Below are 20,561 nucleotides of genomic sequence, written 5' to 3'. Positions count from 1 at the left end.
ACGTGCACAGTTGGTCTGTAAAAGGAAAGGCAGCCGTGCGTTTGGAATACCCAGCCAGGTGTCAGGTCTGATGCAGCAATACAGCTGACTCCATGTGTGCCATTTTTGTGGAGAACTAGGTAGCACACCCTTTAGAATTACAAGAAAATAAATAAATAGTTGTTTTGGCCTCTTCCTAATGACAACAGTGCTAGATTATTCCGGCCATTACATTAGTTGACTTGACATGTGTTCCGGTCTCTGGCACCAGCAGCTCAGTTTTCAACGAGAAATTCTGCCTCAGGTGTAGGACTCGTTCTGTTCTGGCATGTCTTTGCTACCAGCTATGGCAGACTTGCCTTTGCTGTTACCAAGGCCTCACTTGCATTAAATATTTTGCATCATTCACCTGCATTGTATGCTATGCTTTAACCACTTTGGGTTCTAACAGCCCCATTCATATTTCTAGGAGCCTTCTAGGTCCATCATCACCACCTTCAACATAATTAGGTGAGTTATCATTGCAGTATTACTTGTATATGATTATGCTTTTGCTAGAGACTAAGCATAGTATCCAGTATCAAAATAGAGAGCAGCCAAAGGCAGAGCTCCCTTTGTTTCAATACGTTCACAGGAGCAAATCAGTTTCCTCTTCTGTAGGATTAGCACTGGTCTTCCTGGATCTTAAAATGCAAGCATGTCCTTCAAATAAAATACTGGGGTTTTTGTAGGTGGTCATGAAACTCCATGAGTCTTTCAGAAATTGAGATTGCATAAACATAAAATTACTGTAAAGGAAGAATTGGGCTGAAGGTGGTATTTCTAGTGAGTATTTTGACTGTTGTGACTGTATTTTCTTATATAATAATTATAATAATAATAATGGTGATTGGAGCTCACTTGTCTTAAGCTCATCTCCATCATTCATTCATCCATAAATTGAATTTGAATGCAGATTGAGTTCTAGGTGGAGAATTATTTCACACAGGCTTTTTCACCTTTGATCATTTATTCAGTTCAGCTAGTGGGATGCCCTGCTTCCATTTCCATGGTTTTTTCCTTCATCTTTGTCTTTCAATAAAGCACTGAAGAATGCTTTGATACTTTCTTTCAACCTGAAAATGTTTTTCTTAACCTTTATAATACCTGTTAAGTTTAAGATAGAGGGAACTAATGCTCCATTTGCAATATTGTGGTATGTATAACATTTTCTCGGTTTCCTCCAGACAGGCTTGGAGCCTGTATCACTGGGGCAGGGGCTGGTGAAAAGAATGTAGTTGCAAGCCCAGAGACAGAGCACTGGAGCAGCCTCCTCTTTCTCCAATCAATGTCATCATCACTTCCAGAAAACAAACTTTTCTTGTAGTTTTCCTAGTGCAAAAAAAATGCGTTCACTGGATCTACCCAGGATTTATGGCACTAGCTGTTCCCTTAGGATGCCTGTTGCGTGTCATGCACAGAAAAAATTGGAATATTCTCCAAATGATTCTGGGCATACCATGGCCCTCAAGTCCTGCTGTGGATCTTACCCCAGAGTCAAGCACAGCAATGAACTGCGTTAGAAAATATTCTGTCAAGAGGAGCCATGTTAATTTTCTCCTTCCACCCTCTTCTCAGGAGAAAGGCAAAACCTGCCACCGCGAAGAGGCTCACTGCTTCTGGGGAAGAACGCCATGAGGTGCTTCAGGCTTGTGTGCGTTCAGAACATTCTGCAGACTGCAGAATCCCCTGTGACAATCTGGGAAGGGCTTTGTCACTTTGATTTTGCTCTGAGATGATTTGGCCAGGGTTACCCTGTAAAACTAACAGAACAGAGGTTAGATACCCAAGTTCTCACCAGGCAAGGTAGGAGGCATCCCAGTATTTTTCTTCCAGGCAGCTGTAATGATGCCTTTGTGTGGCCCTGAGCTGGCTGGGCTGGAACAGAAAGGCTGCTTGTACTGTCAGATCCTTCCTGTCAAACAGTCCTTGGTTTATCATCTGGCGATGGTTTGTCTGTCAAGTTCAGTTTTACAGTGTCTGTTTTCAGCTTCTCAGTCCTCTGATGACTTTAAGATAATATGTCGCACAGGAATGATATCCCTCTTTGGGGAAATTTTATATTTCATCATCCTCCACCTACGGCTGTGATCTTGCACCACTGAGCATCCTACAGAACAGGAGCCTCTTGTCTGTACTTTTAATTATCCTGCCTGATGAATCAGGATCCCATTGTTTAATCACACACACACACACACACACACACACACACACCTTTTGTTAACTACATTCACCAGTGTTTTATGAGGCACCCGTCTTTCCCTGTAGGAGTCCTGGATTCCTGGTATGAAGAGCTGTCATCCCACAAACATAACTACTTTATTTTAACCAATTTTTTATTGGTGTTTCAAGTCATTGGGTTAGTAAGTAACGATTCGGTATGAAGCACTGAGGACCAATTTCCATGGTGCAATGCTGTGCAGTTTGTCATAGGAACAGCTAGGAAGTGACTGTGCTGACTGGCATGTGACACTGCTTTGTCCCAAAGGGGGCATAATCCAGAGGTCTGGATGCCAAAGCAACCAGACATGAAAATGGTGCTGGTTAGGAAGACACCAACAGTCCTTGACTGCGTCCCAGTTAGAGCACATGAGTTTTTCTTGAGGGTATGGTTTCGGACCTTCCAAATCGGCTATACACAGCATACTCCTGTCCAGTCCCAAGTTCAAACTCTTGTTGGTAACCATAAAACCTTTCTTACATAAAATAATGATTTCTTAATGCAATCAAGAGATGATGTATTAGCAATATGCTATGCCCATCTCCTGATCAATTGTGCGATGCAATAACATCATTCCCAAGTTGCCCATTTGCTTGGGACACAACTTTAGTCACTGAGGATGACAAGGCATTGCTTTTTTTCCTTTCCTTCTATTCACACTAAAAGTTAAGAGGGGTGCTGGGGGATTTGGTTTGCCTCAGTTGGTGTATTGGGTCTGGCTGGGTGGGAGATGACGTTCCGCATAGCAGCCCATATGGTGCTGTTTCAGATTTGTGACTAACACGGTGTTGATAACCCACCACTGTTTTGGCTGTGGCTGAACAGTGCTTGCACAGTGTCACAGCTTTCTTTTTTCTGCACCCTAACCCCTTTGCCTGTGCCTCGGCAGGGTGCTGGAGGGGACACAGCGGGACAGCTGACCTGAGCTGGCCAAGGGGGTACCCCATGCCGTGTCACACTGTGCTCCGCAATAGAAGCTGGGGTAGGACAAGAAGGTGGGGGCTTTTTCTTCCAGGGTGGCTGTTGCTCGGAGACTGGCTGGGCATCTGTCTGCTTGTGGGAGTTGGTGAGTGATTGCCTTTGCATTGCTTCTTTATTTCTTCTTTCCTTCAGCTATTAAACTGTCTTTATCTCAGCCCATGTGTTTTCTGGGTTTGGCTCTTCCTATTTTGTTCCCCATCCCAAGGAGCAGGCTGGGGTGAGTTAGAGGCCGTGTGGGTGCTTGGCTTCTGGCCAGGGTCAATCCACCATGGTTGAAAACGTTTTAATCCTCCTCTACATGAGAAACTGCCAGCATCGCTCTCCAAGGCACTCAGCCTGGCTCTCTGGTCCAGCCTGTTCCTTACCCTGCTTTTCCCACTGCTGGCCAACCCGATGCTGATCCTGTCCCTTCGTCTTTCTGATGGAAAAATCCTGTTCTGCTTCCAGTTTTGAGGAGAGCTGAATGAGCCCTCTGTTTACTGGCTACAATGAAATTAGCATTTGCCTAGCTGAATTGCTGGTGGAGTCCTCAAACAGAAGTTTTTAAGGGACAGAATTTGACTTGTAACAGTATAGAGAATAAATTATTTTTGAGTGCTGTAGGGGTGCAGTGGTTCCTGGTTGGCATGTTAGAAGGGCTATAGGCCAGCACTCGATAGCAGCACTCCAGCTTTATACCATCTGCATTTCTTTTAATGACAAAAATAATCCGTTTTTCTGCACTGTTGTCAAAATGCTGAGCCAACATGCCGGTCTGGGAGTGTGATCTGGAGTTCTGGTCTGGCCACATGAGCTGTGCTGTGCAGCCAAGTCCAGCAGCAGATTCTGTAATATTGTTGAGGTCTGAGCCAGGGAAAGTACAGATGTTGCAGCACGTTGCAAGTGCTTTAGCGGTTTGAAGGGCTCAGTCCAGTCCTTGGGCCCTTTTCTATTTCTCTTAAATGACACTCGAGGCACAGAGCAGAAGCAAAGTAGGCAATCCAGCAAAAGCAGGGATCTTCCCAATAGAAGCGTCTGTACAGTTGGTCAGAACCGCTAATAAATCTTAATATTTACTCTTCTAACGTTTGCACTACCAGAGAGAGAGGAAATTCAGCTGCGACCGTGTTTTCCTTGAACTCAGAAACGACTGGTTATAGCTGAGGTTAGGGTCCTCAGGGGGCAACGAGATTTATTAACATCCTCTTTGCACACTGTTTTCTCTCAAATGTACTGACAAGCCACTTTTAGTCCACGTTGACTCTGACATGACCCAGTCCGATTTGCTTTGACAGCCATTACAATAGTAAACTTAGAATTCTATGTTTTTATTTGGGGGTGAGATTAATGTATAGACTTTAGCTTTCAAGGAGGAGATAAGTCAATTGGAGAGGATACCTCAGGTTGCCTTGGGTAGGTCTTACCCTGAGTTTGGGTGGTGGTGGTTTGTTGTCTTTTTTTTACTGAGCATCAACAGTTATAAATAGACATTTTAGCTAGAATGAAATTTTATCAGAATTGCTTTAGCAGTGAGGTGAAGAAGGGGACGGAGTTGTTCCAACATCTAGCCAAACCAGTCAGTTAACTGCCTTCCATAAGCTTTATGTTAATGACAGGGGTTCACTGTTGTACTGTCTTACAAGACGTGCATATGGGGGTAGAAGAATCACTAGGGGGTGGCCATAAATCTGCCTGTTGCTCTAGTCTTAGTGGTATTAAACCTTAGAGAAAATACCAGTTTTTTTCCCTTGCACTTTATTTGTGCTGGGCCATGTTGGTACATGGCAGCAGTTTTATATGGAAAATTCATGAAATGTATCGGTCACTGTGACTGGCTACAGGGAGACATAATTTTTGAATCATCTAGCAATATGAAGACCACGGTAAAGAATGCATGGTACAGACTGGCACTGGATAATATGTCAATATGACCATTCTGCCATGAAAATAAAATGCAGAATTCTGCCCTGACAAACCTTTCTGAAGTCAGCGCTAGAGAAAAGACCTCTTGCCAATTGCTCATGCCTCATGCAGACCTGACCTCCAGCAGTTACAGCGAGGTACAGTCCATAATTTCTGCTTGTGTTGCTCTGTGGAATTTGTGTGCCTTGGTCTTGACCTTGGCTTTGCTGTTAAGCCTGAGAGCAGTCGTAATATTTAGCACACAGAAATGGAAATCTCTTTTGGCAACGGCATTCTTTTAATATACACATGATTTAGGAAATTAACTTTAAACTTAAAGTTTACCTGTGTTGTAGGCAGAGAGATGGTTTATCTTGTGTCTGTTCATCTGTACCGCTACAGTGAAACACGGGGAAAATGCTTTTATGAAAAGACAATACTGTTTTCATTTTTGACAGTTAAATTTAAAAAATCATCCAGTTGTGTTGCTTGCATCGGCCGGCAACTAGGCAGCTTTCTGCACCAGTGTGGGTGCTGGCAATACCGTATCTCCAGCTACACTGTCCTGGTCTCTAGTGACTCCTCAGTGCTCTCCAGAACCTGACCACCGAATGTTTGTACAAAGAAAAATGGACAGCTTTCCATAACCAAATGTGTGAGTTCTCATGGACACCTTCCATAAAAATCACATAGTTTTGTGCTCCCCTATCTCTTCTTCCCCTTGCATCCTTTTTCCTGTCTTGAGTGTCTTAAAAAATAATTTCCACATTCTTCAGCAATCCTAACATAGTATTCTTTCAATTTGTCTCTGATATTCCAATTTTTTTATACGGCACCATGTATAATAACTTGGATTTAGCATGCTTTTATCTTGTATGGAATAGCGTGTCAGCACAGCACTACAAGAGAGCCCTGTAATTACTTCAGGGTCGATGAAGGATGACCCAGTATGTTGATACATGCACTGTGCTTCCTCTGGAGCAACAGGAGAATCGGAAAGGTGTCGGAACAGCCTGCGTGCTTAAAGCAACGTTCACAGTCAACTGAAATAGTACTGAATGTGACTGAAGATGGGGACATGCAGAGGTACCTGTGAAATCTGTTGTACTGTTTTGTTGCATTTTCAGCAAAATTTCTCAACTTATGCTTTTACCATACTCTAAAATTTTGCCCTGTGTGTTCCACGCACATTCGATCCTGACCTGTGCTTCCTTTTTTTCAGGTAAACTCCCTGGAAGAGTCAGGTTCAGGAATACTTGATGCAGCTGCCAGAGGCAGGGAGCAAAGTTCCTTTAAAACCACCATGAGACTCAGCCACTTCTGCTCCACGTACAAGGTAAACTTCCTTATGCTGCCTTCTCTAACAAGTAATAGCATATACGTTGCAACAACAGCACTACATACACACCACTTTCCTCTATAGAGCAGATGAGGAAGAGCTAGCCATCTATAAGACAGAATTAACATTTATTTAGTTTAATATACTAATGGAAAGCCTTTCCTTGCTGCTGTGATGCGAACTGAGAAGCAGCAGCGGCTGCCAAAGGGGCTCTTTGGCACTCACTCCCTTCGTCCTTGGTACCATGCGGTTTGGGTTAGAGAATCCAGCAGCTTTGTCATTGGGAAGTTTAGGAATTACTGACGCGCTTGCTGTGTCTATACCGGTTTTTAGGGCAGCTCCAAGGTCTCAAGACTAGCTTCTGATACAGTTCAGTGCAAGAACGACTGGAGCACACCCAAGAGAGCAGGTGCCTGAGCATGCGTTAGCTCATCGGCAGGCATGCCTGCGCAGGCTGTGCGCATATGGGCAGGACATGGAGCGTGCAATGCCCACAAGCTGTTGTGAACTTTCTCTTTCTAGAGGTGTAGACATGCTGCCTCTGCTTTTTCTGCCAAGGACACCAGGAGAGGGTCAATGAAGGAAAAGGTCTTGGAGTAGTGTGGAGCAGCCTTCTCAGTGCAGAGAGCACAGGCTGACAGGTTTCATCTGCCTTAGTCCTGCTTCTGGAAACACTGGGCCAATGTCTTCAGGGTGCCACATCTCCTCTGTGCCACTCTACCAAATCTTAGAGGTCAAATAATACAATTGTCCAGTAAGCTGCAGATTCCCCTGCGGCTCCAGCACATAGTGGGGAGCAGAGCAAAGTGGAGTCGTTCCTGGGGCGGGGGAATCGTCAAGAGCTGCTCTGTGTTCTCCCAAGTGGAGCTGAAGCCAGAGCTTATTAACTGCAGCTGGAAAACTGGTTCAGAATAGTAACATGTCCCTTAGTAAAAGCAGACGATAGCTATGTTAAAAACAGGTTTCATCCTTCTCCTTTAATGTTCTCCAGACTGTTGTGATTAGTTCAAAGTACATTATCCCATAGGCTTTCATTTCCCTGGGTCAACCTAAAGACACATCTTTTTTAATAGTTCTAAGTGTCCTTATTACGCATCCCCATGGCATTGAACACTGCAGGCATTCTAGTCAGCTCCAAAGGTTGCTTCTTGGGCCTCCCAAACTGTCAACAATTTGCTGGTGGGTTTCACATAGCTACACTGGTTGGGCACAGCAGGATGATACGCTAAGGAAATGGGCTTAGCAAAAGAAACATCCACAATTAAAATGTAAAATATGGCAGATCTGTATTAAGCATCAGATTTTTGAATGCAATCTGATTCTGGTCTTGTCCCTGGCTTTGGTTTAAATTCCCAGGAAAGACCAAGTCTCTCTGTGTTGTCCTCTGGCAGCAAACGGACTCCTTTTGGCTAAAGAATTCCCCTTTGTTAAGCAGTATCCATCACTGGTCCAGTGGAGAGCACTGCTGTTTTAACTGATATTATCTCAGCCTGAGAATTTAAGCCCTCACCCTCAGTGTGTTTTTGAAGAGCATGTCCAAAGTCAGACACAGGCTGACTAAAGCAGGCCTGTCGCTTCCTTCAGCAGTCCAGGATTCCAGATTGTTTGATCTCATGTTTCTGGGCAGCTCTGCCAGTGTGTATGTCCTCCTACCAAACAGATGACTTAATTCCCCAAAAATACGGGGTGCAGATAGCATTCACAGCAACACATGGAATTCACAGAACTGTACAAAGACATTTCTGCAAACTGCTGCAGTCTGCAAATAGAAGTCTTATAGTAGTTAGTTGCTAGAGGCTCATTTGATTGTTGCATTGCCCTGCTGGGGATGTAAAGCAGCTTTCTTTTGTCATCTGATGTTACGGTGACAGAAACGAGCCTGCTTCTGCCCTAGAACGTCAGCCCGGTTGCCTTCTTCACCCTGCACATATCTATATTCAATATTGAGACTTAGAGATGCACCCACTGCTTCCTCTGCCACGATAAGCTGCAGTTTACTGAAAAGTACTGGGAGAATTTGCTTAATTTTCCTGGGCACGAACCTTCGGGGTGATGCTGCGACTCTGGTAGTGTGCAGCAGCTGGGTGTTGCCCACCTTCCCTCCTGTCGGGTTGGTAGCAGAACGAGTTACACTCGCTTGAATTTTGACCCCTGGCTTCTTCGCTGCCACTGACTTGGCTTTAAAACACGGTCAGGCTTTGAGAAAAGAACTGTTTGTTTGGGTGGGATCCGTTCCTGAGACAACAGCTCGGTTGTGTTGACTTTGCTGTGAAGGTGAGCCTGAGGATGTAGGTTCTCCCTGTTTCCATTAAACTCTTTCTATACAGATCCTGTCTGTCCCCTTAGGGAGGAAAACTAGAGAGAGAGTGTTAAAAAGCACTCGCGCTCAAAATGGAAGGTGAAGAGTGATCTCAAATCACAAATGCAAGGGTCTGTGTGGCAGACTTCGTGGTGTGGAAGAGAGGGTGAGGTTACGCTGGCATTCTGTCTGTGAAGGCTCAGTTTCCACTGCAGATTTGATTAAATTGTAAATCTTTCTGTTGTGGTAGATGGATTCTGCAGAAAAATTTCCATATTGCATGATTGTATAATGAATTGCTTTAAAACCGCAACTTTCTTTGGAAACACAAGCCTGACTACTATTTTTTAATTTTTTTTGTAACTATCAAGAGTTTAAGACATTGATTTGTCTGCTCAGGCTGATTACCAGAAGTAAAAGATAGCCTAAATTCTCTATGGCTCTGTGTAAACAAGGGTAGTCCGACCTAATAACATGTTTCCTCCTTTGTCTACATGCTAACTCTAGAATTACATTGTTTTTCTGTGCTTAGCCCCAGGATGTAAAAATTGCCTCCCTTCCCATGTGTTTGCTTGAGCAAAATACAACTTGACAAGCTTCTTCCTTGTTTAGAAATTCTAAGAACTGAAGTTTAAATATATTTCCCAAGAGGAGGATTTCTTGCGCCTTCCTTTCTACTGTCTTTCCTCCCATCCTTTCCCTGTCCTGGTGTTTAAAAGGAGCTTACGCAGTTTAATATTTTCCAAATTGTCCAGAGCTAAACCAAGGGGAGGAATGGCAAACCTCAGAGCTGCTGAAGTTGTGTGGAAGGCGAACAGAGGCGTAAAGCCCAGCCTCGCAGCCAGAGGCGCTGGGGAAGCTGGAGAGCCATGTGGGGAGAGGGTGTCGGGGTCTGCGTGTGCCGGAGTTCGGTGCTGAGGTCCCTGCGGAGCAGAGGAAAGTGTTCATCTGCCTGACATTCCCATCAGGTGGGGCAGCGCCATTTCTGTTTTACAGATGACAAACCTGAAGACGCGTGGAGGTCTGCACAAAGGCTAGCTGTAGTCACCCCGCACCAAAACGCCGGGCTCCTTTGGCTGGAGGACACTCTCTGTTTCCACAATGGGTGGAAAGACAAAGATGCGCTTAACTATAGCCAGCCTTTTGTCCACCCTCCGCCCTCCCCCAAAGGGTGACATTTTCTGGGTCATGCAGCAATGACTAAAGGGTTCCTTGCAGGAAGGACTGTCTCCCACTTCTTAGAACTGCCAGGCTGGCATGCTGGCCACTCGACCATCTTTCCAGACTATTGTTCAGCTGCATGTAACCATTAAACGGCGTATTGCTGCGGGTATTTATGTGCCATGCCCATGCTACTTCCACAGAAGCGACTGGCAGTAAAGTCTCTCTCAAATCGCTCTGTTACCACTGACTCCAGACTTCTCTAGATAATAGCTGATAAAGTTCAAAACATTAATTTCCACCAATAAACAGGAACTGGAAGCCTAGGGAGTTAATAGGGCTTTTTCATCTCAGCCTAACTCTCTGATCTAATTTCAGATAGCAGGAAATATGCCAACTTTAGCCGCTAATTAGACTTACTCTTTGGAGATTATTTGTAGCAGACCTCCAAGCTTCTTATAACAAAAATGCACTGACAGTCCTGCCAGCGTAAATACATTAGATGTTTGTAGTGTAGAGGCCATTTGAATTATGCAATGAATTGTTACAAAGAGCTTTAACATATATCAGACTTCACAGATGGTAATTTTATCTGGAAACCACGGTTCTGTAGTTCCCCAGAAACAGTAAGTGTGGCAACACTGCCAGCCTTGTCTCTTTTCTTGCAGGTGCCAGAAGTTTTTAAATAATAAAGGGTGAGGTAGTATTAGTGATTCCATTTTATTTTTCGTTTGTTCTTTGATCCTGTTTTGGAGGGCGCTCCTGCTACCGTATTCTGCTGGACTCTGGTTATATTCACTTGGGATTAGGTCTCTGCTTCACCCTCGGGTACCTCCTGTTCTCAGAGAAAATAAAGAAAAAATTATCATCATGATGAAGAAGTCTGTCCATGACCCTGTATTCTCAGAGGACCTGCTCTTGCTACCCTCGCAGCGGGCTTCAGCTCTCCTGGGCAGCCACGCCTCCCAGTGCAGCTGTATCTACCATCCAGCACAAGTCAGGTACACAGAACCTGACCCAGACAAATGAAGAACATAAGTAAGTGCGTGGTGGCAGAGATGTGATTATAAGACTCCTTTAATTGATGTCTTCTCCTCGTGTAGCACTCATTTTATGCTTCCACCTCACCTTTCATTCAAGGTTGAGCTCTTTTACATTCAGTTTCTGTAACATCTAGGCAATAGCAGCCACAAAGCAGTTTATAAAATTAACCAAGCCTATAAAATTAACCTCTTTGAGAAATTCCCTGAGCTTTATAGCAGGTGTAATGTGATGAGTCAGTGAGAGCAAGGCTGAGAACAGAATCATGCCCCTGCTTCGACTGCTGTGCATTGCTCACTCTATGCCTCGAGGTGGAAAAATGTGCCGTTACTGATGCCGTTACCTCCTTCCATGCTTCCTAAAGAGCACTGCTGAGGAACATGGAGGGCTTCCGAGGTAGCGGGGAAACAGTAACCCACAGGAGAAAGGGGACACGCGTGCCTTAGACTTTTGTGGATTTAAAATAGTTTTTTCATCTCTACTTGGAAACGGTGTCAGAGTGCCTTTGGGTGCTGTATTCCTTGGTGCTTCCTCTTCCTTTGCCTTCTCTAAACCAGATTTCCCAGCCAATCTACAGCTTCCAGGGTGATTTTCACATCACTGAAGCTGAAAACTACAACGCATCACAGTTAACTCGGAAAAATGAGGATATGAACTCACTGAACTACAGTATGCTTGAGACATCAGGAAACATTTTCAAAGCAAAATATTTTGATTTTCAGGCTTTTGACTGTGGAAATATTGAATTTAGTTGAAAATCCAGTTTCCCAGCAAAGGCAGTTTGTGGAAAACTGTTGTCCAGCCCAGGCCTGTGCCCTCTTTATTTTTCTCCTTTGAAGTATATCTAAAGAATTTCTAGTACTCTTTTTTTCTATGTGCATCTTGCATTTAAAATTCATGTCTTGTTTAACCTGAAAGTCTATGGATGACTGGATAACTGAAAGAATGACAGAGAAAGCAAGCAAGCAAAACCAAATTAATTTGAGAGGTGAAATGGGTTTTATTTTGATTCTCCATTGCCACTCAACTGTATGGCCATTTACACTTGCATGATATGCTAGTATTGATATAAAAATGAGGGAGAGGTTCTGAGCGGGTAGCGTTTGCTTGTTCTGCCCAGTAAATTTAGCAGCAGATTCAGGAGAGGTAGATCGTGCCATTGTGGAGGAACAGTTTAAAGCCACAGCTCCCTTCCTCAGTGAAATGAATGTACAACAGCTAAGAAGCCCAAAAGCTGAAATACACTGCTGAGCTCATATGCCCTCTTGCTCCGAGCTGTTTCAGTGACCAGGCTGCCTGCCAACACCTTTGTGTCAATCAGGTGACTACAGTGATCCTGAAATATTTAAGCACTGTTTCAGTAGTTGTCTTCCCCGTCCTGCTCCATATTAACGCAGCCCAGTAGTGGTCTGGGCTGGAGGGTTGCTGAAGGGCTGTGAATCCCTGTGTGGCTGGTGAATGGATCCAGGGCTGCAAATGACTATCCAAAACAGAAGGCATTAGAGTATTAATTAGAGTTTTTAATTAACCTCTATAGGAAGAAATATCTAAGAGGGAATGATTTCAATACTGACCTGTAATGCAAGGCTAGAAGACCTGACAAGGGTGGCTGCAGAAGTGTAAGGAAGATGAATACTGATATCCTTGGATTATCAAAAAAAAAAAAAAAAACAAAAAAAAAAAAAACAAAAACCCAAAGCAACCAAAACCAAAAAGAAACAAAACAAACCAAACAAAAAAAAAAAACCCAACACCAAACCAGGCAGAAGATCATAACCTTGTTTTGGTTTAATTCTTACAAAGGACATGACCTCCTCTCCTTTAGGGTGTCACGCCTGTCACTTTAAGGCAGATATGCAGATTTGTTGAAATAAAAAGCTCAGGAATGGAAAACTTCTTTTCCTTCATTTGCAGATGTACATGTAGGGGCAGCAGGAAACGTAGCAGTGGCCACGTGGGAGGAGGTGACCGCAGCGTGCTGCGCTGGGAGGCACGGTGCCACCTGCCAAAGCCGTGTGCCAGCGTGGCGGTGTGCCTGCGGCGTGCTCGGGAGAGGATGGGGGAGTGTGTGGGGTCAGTTATGTCCCAGTGCAAAAGGTGGGTGCCATGGCACTCCCGAGGGAAACATGGTTAGGGAATGTAAATAAACAGTTGCTTGGGCACTTCAGAGAAGACCTCAGTGAAAACATTTCCTTTGAAAAAAGGGTATGTGGGTGGCTTTGCCAGCAGCAATATTTTGGTTTTGTCTACTGTAGGGCATTATTTTTTTCCCAAACTCACCCAGCCAGCTTAATTTAGAGCAGATTTAAGTTACACTAGGAGTAATGTTGGTATTAAATGAGTGCCAGGACTGTCGAGGTGAACTTCAGCAATGCTGTGTTGTGGGTATTGCTGAGAATTTGGATCCCAGCAGTAATTCATTAGAAGTCTGGTGTAAAGTGCCATAATTTTCATAGTGTGAAATGGAAAAGCAGGGAGAAGTGAAAAGCAGTGAGCAGGACAGTGTAAAGTAGCATGTACACAAGTGATGGTTTTGTCTTACCTCTTTTAGCTGTCATCTCTGATGTCCCTCCCTTTTTGCATGTAAACGTGTGGCTACATATTTTCTGATTGTTTTATTCCATGGAACATATATCACTACACGTGATCTGTCTCCTATTAAGTTGCCTCCCTGAACTGCTATAAGCATAGGCATAGTGATGAGTAGATGCCCTGGGATCACTGAAAGGTGTTGTCTAATGTTAAGATTAATGTATTTTAATCAATAGTATGTATCAGATTTACTTCTGAGTGTCTGGACAGCCTGGTATTTCAAAAGCAGTCGTCGCTGAAGCGAGCCTTGTGTGCTACAGGATATTTAACACTTCTTAGTTTTCAGAATGTGCTGAGCTTACTGGGTGGGATTCAAAAAGAGATTTTAAAAAAGGATGGGAGGAGCTCAGCTTTGCAGTCTTTAATTTTCAGAGGCCAAGCTGTGGGCATGGAATGCAGATGCAGGTCAAGCCCTACTGCCTCCCAAAATGTCCCCTGGGAGCAGCAACCCCCCCCGGTCAGATCCAAAGCTACCACTAGCTGGAAAGCCAGCTGGAGATACCCAGTGAACCCAGTACAGGGGATACCAAAGTGGTCTGCAGTAAGGTATCGCCTTCCACTCCATGTCTCTTTGTGACAGTCATTACACAAAACAATAACTTTAAAATGCAGGAGTTTGGGCATTAATACAGTGAGAGGGGGAAAAGCAGCTCTCAGCATCGCATACGTACTTGGCGTTTTATCTAAAGCTCACTTCCAGGACTTCAGTCTTATGTCCTTTTCCATGTAATTCCTGAAAATTCAGCCCTGCTTCGTTGCCGTGCTGGAGTACAGCACTGCCAAATGCATCGCTGAAACTTGAGTGGGGAAATGGGTTGCTCCACAGAGCTGCTCAAGGTCTTCAAAGGGATCTGGGCTTAACGTTGCCCACCAAGCCAAGGTGCTGGGGCAGCAGCCCGGTCTGCGTTAGCACTCTGATGTCAGTGATGGGAGAAAGGCTGCTCCGTGGGCGTTCAGTTCTGCTCCAGTCCCCCCTCAGGAGCCTGCCTTTCTCACCTCATCGCGGAGATGGCCAGGGAGGCAGGCCACTTGACTGAAGAGCGTAAGCTTGGTCCCAGCGTTCGTTGCTAACCGCTGTTCCCCGCTGCCTGAAATGACCCTGGCGAGGCCTCCTGGCAAGGCTGCGTCTGCCGGACCAGCCTCACGGGTCTGCTCCAGGGCAGCCGACAGCCTGGTGCAGCCCGGTCCCAGGCGAGAGCATGCCAGGGTGCTGGAGCGGCCATCGGCTGCAGCTCGAGCGCTGGGCTCCTGGTGTCAGCTCAGGAGATACATCGTGGCAGTAGATGCGATGTTCGTTGCTGAACACAAGTGTCACGATGATGGGCTGTCATCACAGCAGCGTTGTGGTTTCACAGACCTTGAGACCTGAACGGCAGCAGCGGAGCACAACAGGCTGTGGGGAACGATAAGCTAAAGCCCTCGTTCATTACAGTTCCCTCTGAAATTGACTGTGTCCCTGTCTGGTGCTCAGGCTGTACTTCTGCGTTATCTGCCTCTCCAGACAGGAGAATGTGGCAAATGCAAAATCCCTGCTCCATTAAGATCTCTGCCAGGCTCACGCATTTCAAGGACCTGGAAGAGACAATCTCAAGCTCCAATGTCTCGTGTTAGCGCTGTTACCCCTGGGGATCAAACCAGGGGGAAACAGGTTGGATAAATCGAGATGATTCAAGAAAGCTCTTGAGTTGTTTAAATTGTGGGCACCGGCCCGTACTGTCCAAATACACAGCATTAATGGTCCTTAGAGAACAAAAATCAAAAGTTAATGAAAATATTCAATTTTCTATGCAGATTGCTTGTACTCATGTTAAGCTCTGGGATTTTGAAAGCATCTGACTCAACACATCCAGACAGAGACATTTGAGTTCTGAATAACTTAAATGTTTTAATCACTGTGGTTTCATTATAACTTAATCACTACCAATAGATTTTTTGTTTCAACTACTTGTTAGTCAAACATTAGATCAAAGGAAGAATTGCGGCTGTGTCTTTCAACAGTGAAAAACATCTTATTGCTGGGGCACCAGTGAAGCAACCTTTCCCCAGCTGAAGACTGGAGTCGCAGTGCTGAGCTCTTCCGCAGTCCCGTGGGCGGCTCCGTGGCCAGCCTGTCACCCTCCCACCCTCCGTTAGGTAGCTCAGTCCTGAAAGATGGAAATGCTGCTTCTGAAGGGCTGTGAGGAACGGTTCCCTGGCCTTCCCATACAACCAGCCGATGGATTTGTGTGCACAAGAGGGGAAGCAGAGGGCTTGGTGCTGAGCCCCCGGCAGTACAGCAGGACCTCCGCACCTGACTCAGCACGTGGCCTTCTGAAGTCACCCTGAGCCAGCTTCTCAAAGGCGTGAAGGTGTCAGCAAGTTCTGCCTGTTCCAGCAACGCATTTGCTGAAGTCTGTTATCTCTTCTCTGAGTAAGACGAGCTTTACTTGCAAAATCCTTGTGTACTCGTGTTTCTCAGTGCTTTTCTTGACCTAGGAAGGTGGGTTGCAAATGAAGGACAAGAAAAAAGGAAGGCACAGCATTTAACTTTCTATACTGTAAGAATTTCAAATGTTGAGCCAACAGAAGGCTGCAGATATACCAGCCTGGTTGCCAAGAAGTTAGAAGCATCTAAACCCATGTAACACATTGATAGCCAGCCTCTCTGTCATTGTTGTGTTCACTGTCTTCAATATTCTGGATTTCTCACCGCTACTAAGCAGAAAACACCTTTTTTTTTTTTTTTTTTTTTTTCTGTGCAGTGGATGGTTGTAGCTTTAGGACATGTCATAGCTTCTTATTCTGTTTAACAAGAAACAAAAGAACTCTGTATATGGCTCCACACAGTGGTTGGGGGCTCACTTTTTCAAAGTTCACGGAAATAAGGACCTTCCACCTCCAGGGTTTAGTTCTCTGGCACTTGTACCTGTGTGCATGTCAGCAGACACACACGTATACACAAACCTGCACATACTCACCTGAATTTTTTTACTGGCTGCTCAAAATGAGACAGTGTGGTTTGAGGCATGGAATTTGTTTTAGCCATCTGAAAATTAGACACAAAGTCTAAACTGTATGTATATGTAATCTGGGCTTCTATACTCAGTTGAGAAAGACAGTCACCTCCAAGAGACTGTTCATCACTTTAAGAATAATTTCAGGGGACAGTTTACTTAGGCTGGGTATGTGCCTTTCTGCTCAATAAAACCAGATGGAGTAAATCCCATCCCAAGTGGCTAAGGCAACTACCCTGCAAAGTTGTCCAAATACCTTTAATACTTGTTACCATTCCCAAAGATGTAACACTATGTAGCCTTTCAGAGCAGATGAAGTATGAAAAGGAAGTGTACCAGAATTGGAATCGGGGACAGGTGACCTTGAGAACCATAGAGAGACACTGTCCAAAGACACAGGGACTGGGTAAGGAATGTCAAAGTCCACCTAGAGCTGAATCTGGTGATGAACAGGAAGGGCAACAAGAAAGGCTTCTACCAGTAGATCAACAGAAAAAAAAATATAAAAAAACCCCACAACAATAAAACCAAACCTAGAGAAGACAAGGCCCCAGTGTGGAACGGGCCTGGAAACTTGTGAGAAAGAACGTGAAAGGACTGAGGTACACAGTGTTTTCTTTGCCTCCTTCTCTACTGGTAGGAGTTCAGGAATCCCAGGTGGTTGAAACCAGTGAGGAAGTCTGGAGCAAAGAAGACTCTGCTCTTGGTGAAGGAGGATCAGGTTAGGGAATATTTGAACAAACTGGATGTACACAAGTCCACAGGACCTGAGAAAATACACCCATGAGTGGTCCAATGCCATTGCGAGGCCACTCTCACTCTTTGGAAAGTCACGGCTAATGGGTGAGGTTCCTGAGGACTGAAAAATGCAGATACTACTGGTGTCTTCGTGAATGGCAAGAAGGAGGATCCAGGGAACTACAGGGCAGTCAGCCTCACCTGTCCCTGAAGGGTTGTGGAGCAAATAATTCTAGAAACCATTTCCAAACCTATAAAGAACAAGGACGTGGTTGGAGTAGTAAGATATATGAAGGGGAAGTGACGCCTGACCAACCTGATAGCCTTCTGTGATGTGAAAACTCTCTAGGAGAGTGAGGGAGGAGCAGTGGATGTTGTTTATCTTGACTTCAGTAAGGCTTCCAATGCTGTCTCTTGTAACATCCTCACAGGCAAACTACTAAAGTATGGACTAGATATATGCATAGGGAGGTAGATTAAAACTGGTTGAATTGTGAGGCTCAAAGAGTTGCCATCAGTGGCATTAAGTACAGCTGGAAACCAGTCACTAGTGGTGTACCCCAGGGGTTGATACTGGCCTCAAAACTTTTTAATATCTTTATTAACCACCTGGACTGTGGGGCAAAGTGTAAGCTCAGCAAGTTTGCTGATAACACGAAACTGGGAAGAGTGATCAGTAAATGAGGTAGCTGTCTCCCATTCAGAGGGACCTCAAAAGACTGAAGAAGTGGGCAGAGAAGAACCTCATGAAGTTCAACCAAAGAATGTGCAAAGTCCTGGACCGTGAGAGAAATAACCCCACGTGCCAGTACATGCTGAGGACCTACTCAAGGAGTTTTGCAGGAAAAGGCCTGAGGGTCCTGGTGGATCTACCCCTGTGGCAAAGATGGCCAGCAGCATTTTGGCCTGCATTAGGAAGTGTCACCAGCAGGTTGCAGGTGGTGATTGTTTCCCTCTACCCCGCCTTGGTGAGACCACATCTGGACTGCTGTGTCCATTTCTGGGTTCCCTAGTACAAGAGAGACAGGACATCCTGAAAAAAGTCTGTTGAAGGTCCACTAGGGTGATTAAGGGACTGCAATATCTGTTGTGTGAGAAAAAGCTGTAAAAGTTGAGATTATTTAACCTTTTGTGTATCTTATAGAAACATAGAATCATAGAATCATTTAGGCTGGAAAAGACCTTTGAGATTGCCAAGTCCAACTGTTAACCCAGGACTGTCAAGCCCATCACTAAACCATGTCCCTGAGCACCGCATCTAGGTGTTTTTTAAATATCTCCAGGGGTGGTGATGCCACCACCTCCCTGGGCAGCCTGTGACAGTGCTTGACCACCCTTTCAGGGAAGAAAATTTTCCTAATATCCAACTTAAACCTCCCCTGATGCAACTTGAGGCTCCTTCCTCTTGACCTGTCACTTGTTATCTGGGAGAAGAGACCGACACCCCCCCTCGCTACCACCCGCTGTCAGACGGCTGTAGGGAGCGATCAGGTCCCCCCTGAGCCCCCTCCTCTCCATGCTGAGCACCCCCAGCCGTGTGCCCCAGCCCCTTCCCCAGCCCCCTGCCCGGCTCTGGACACGCTCCAGCCCCCCTACGTCCCTCTGGGCCTGAGGGGCCCGAAACTGAACCCAGGGCTCGAGGTGCGGCCCCACCAGCGCCGAGCACAGGGGCACGGGCACTGCCCTGGCCCTGCTGGCCACACCGTTTCGGATCCGAGCCAGGGTGCTGTTGGCCTCCTGGGCCACCTGGGCACACTGGGGGCTCATGTCCAGCCGGCTGCTGACCGGCACCCCCGGGCCCTTTCCATGGGGCAGCTTTGAGCCGCTCTGCCCCCAGCCCGCAGCGCTGTGGGGCTGGTGTGACCCACGGGCAGGACCCAGCAATATCAATGTTCATAAATGCCTCTTGGGAGGGAGTAAAGAAGAAGGAGCAAGATTCTTCTCAGTGGAGCTCAGTGAAAGGACAAAATGCAATGGTCACAAATATAAATACAATAAATTCCAATTAAACCTGAGAAAAAAGCTTTTTCATTGGCGGTGTACACTAGAACAGATTCTCTGAAAGGTTTGTGAAGGTTCTTGGAGAATTCAGATTCAGGTTCACTCAGAACTCAGCCAGACATGGTCCTGGGCATCCTGCTCCAGCCGACCCTTCTTTGAGCAGGAGTCAGACTAAACCTTCTGAGGTCCCTGCCAGCTTCAGCTGTTCTGTGATGCTGTGGTCGCCGAGAGGCTGAGGAGTTTCCAAAACTGCAGCCAAACCTTTCTCCGTCTCCCTTATTGTCAGCAAAACGGTAAGAGCCGTCTCCTCTGCAGCCGGTCTGCCCCTGAAAAGAGTGGAATGGGAAATCCGCAGAGTACTGCGGAAATGAAAAATATGTAATCGTTGCCTTTTTACTAGTAACATGTAATTAACTTGATTTTGTTTGATGACAAAGGAATAAATACCTCCTGAATGTATAGTTAATGAACAAAGAAACCCCACCAAACTGTTATGGGATAGCAGCTTCACAAAGGAACATCTGTTAAAGGAAATGACCTGCGCAAAGTCATTGCAAGTCCATTATTCACTAACTGGCTACCTATAGAGAATTAAATGACGCAAATGACTTATAGTCATTGGCTTTTCATCTCCAGCGAAGTGGGCTCAAATCCCTAATAAGGCACCAGGTGAAAATGAGTCTCTAAGGCCTCTATTCCAAATCCCCTGTTAGGCACCATACAAATCAGCACATTAGCAGGCTTGCCTCAAGGGAGAAGCAGCGCTAGGACAGCAGGTGTGTCACCGCGTAATTGAGATGCAGCAGCGGAGCACACTGGTGCTTTTGCAGGGTGCCAAGCTGCTGCACACCACCTCTGTTGATCTGTAACTTTCAAGAGCTCTAGGCTGGCTTCTAATTTTAAAAGCCTCATCTTCTGTTACATCAAGGAAGCCCTCCAAGGGGAAAAAATATAAAAAAATCACTGAAGTTTATGATTGAATAGGCCAAGCAATACAAGATCCCCGGGTATGAAAACATTTGTCAATATTAATTTGGTATATGCAAACGGTTCAGAAAGCACATGAAGGACGGTCTGTCTGCATTTATTTATTTATTTATTTATTCTTTTCGAAGGCCACTCAGGATGTTGTGAAGACTGCTCTGTGAGAGGAGGAAGGGGAGCTGTCAGGGTTTAGTGTGCTGTTGTGTATAGAGGGATGTTTTTTTTCTCGGCTGGTGTAGAGATGCGAGTGGAGGGGAGGAGTGGAGTGAGTCTGAGGCAGTTTTGGTAGGGAAGGGCTTGTGTGAACAATAT

At 45.4% G+C, this 20,561-nt stretch overlaps 1 protein-coding gene across 2 annotated transcripts in view; it reads left to right on the top strand.

The window, feature by feature from the left end:
• LOC308058911 (uncharacterized protein) overlaps positions 1-19,589 on the top strand; it is a 160,338-nt gene extending 140,749 nt beyond the window's left edge. For both annotated transcript variants that reach the window (XM_080375471.1, XM_080375472.1), the window contains 2 exons: positions 6,324-6,437; positions 17,969-19,589. In XM_080375471.1, coding sequence (XP_080231597.1) covers positions 6,324-6,437; positions 17,969-18,277 — 423 coding nt within the window. In that variant the 3' untranslated portion in view covers positions 18,278-19,589. The remainder of the gene's footprint in view (positions 1-6,323; positions 6,438-17,968) is intronic.
• The last annotated feature ends 972 nt before the right edge of the window (positions 19,590-20,561 follow it).

Source organism: Falco punctatus, assembly GCF_963210335.1.
Source record: "Falco punctatus genome assembly, chromosome: 2".
Classification (NCBI taxonomy): domain Eukaryota; kingdom Metazoa; phylum Chordata; class Aves; order Falconiformes; family Falconidae; genus Falco; species Falco punctatus.
Note: the sequence above shows the minus strand (reverse complement) of the source record. Positions and strands in the feature narration are given on the sequence as shown.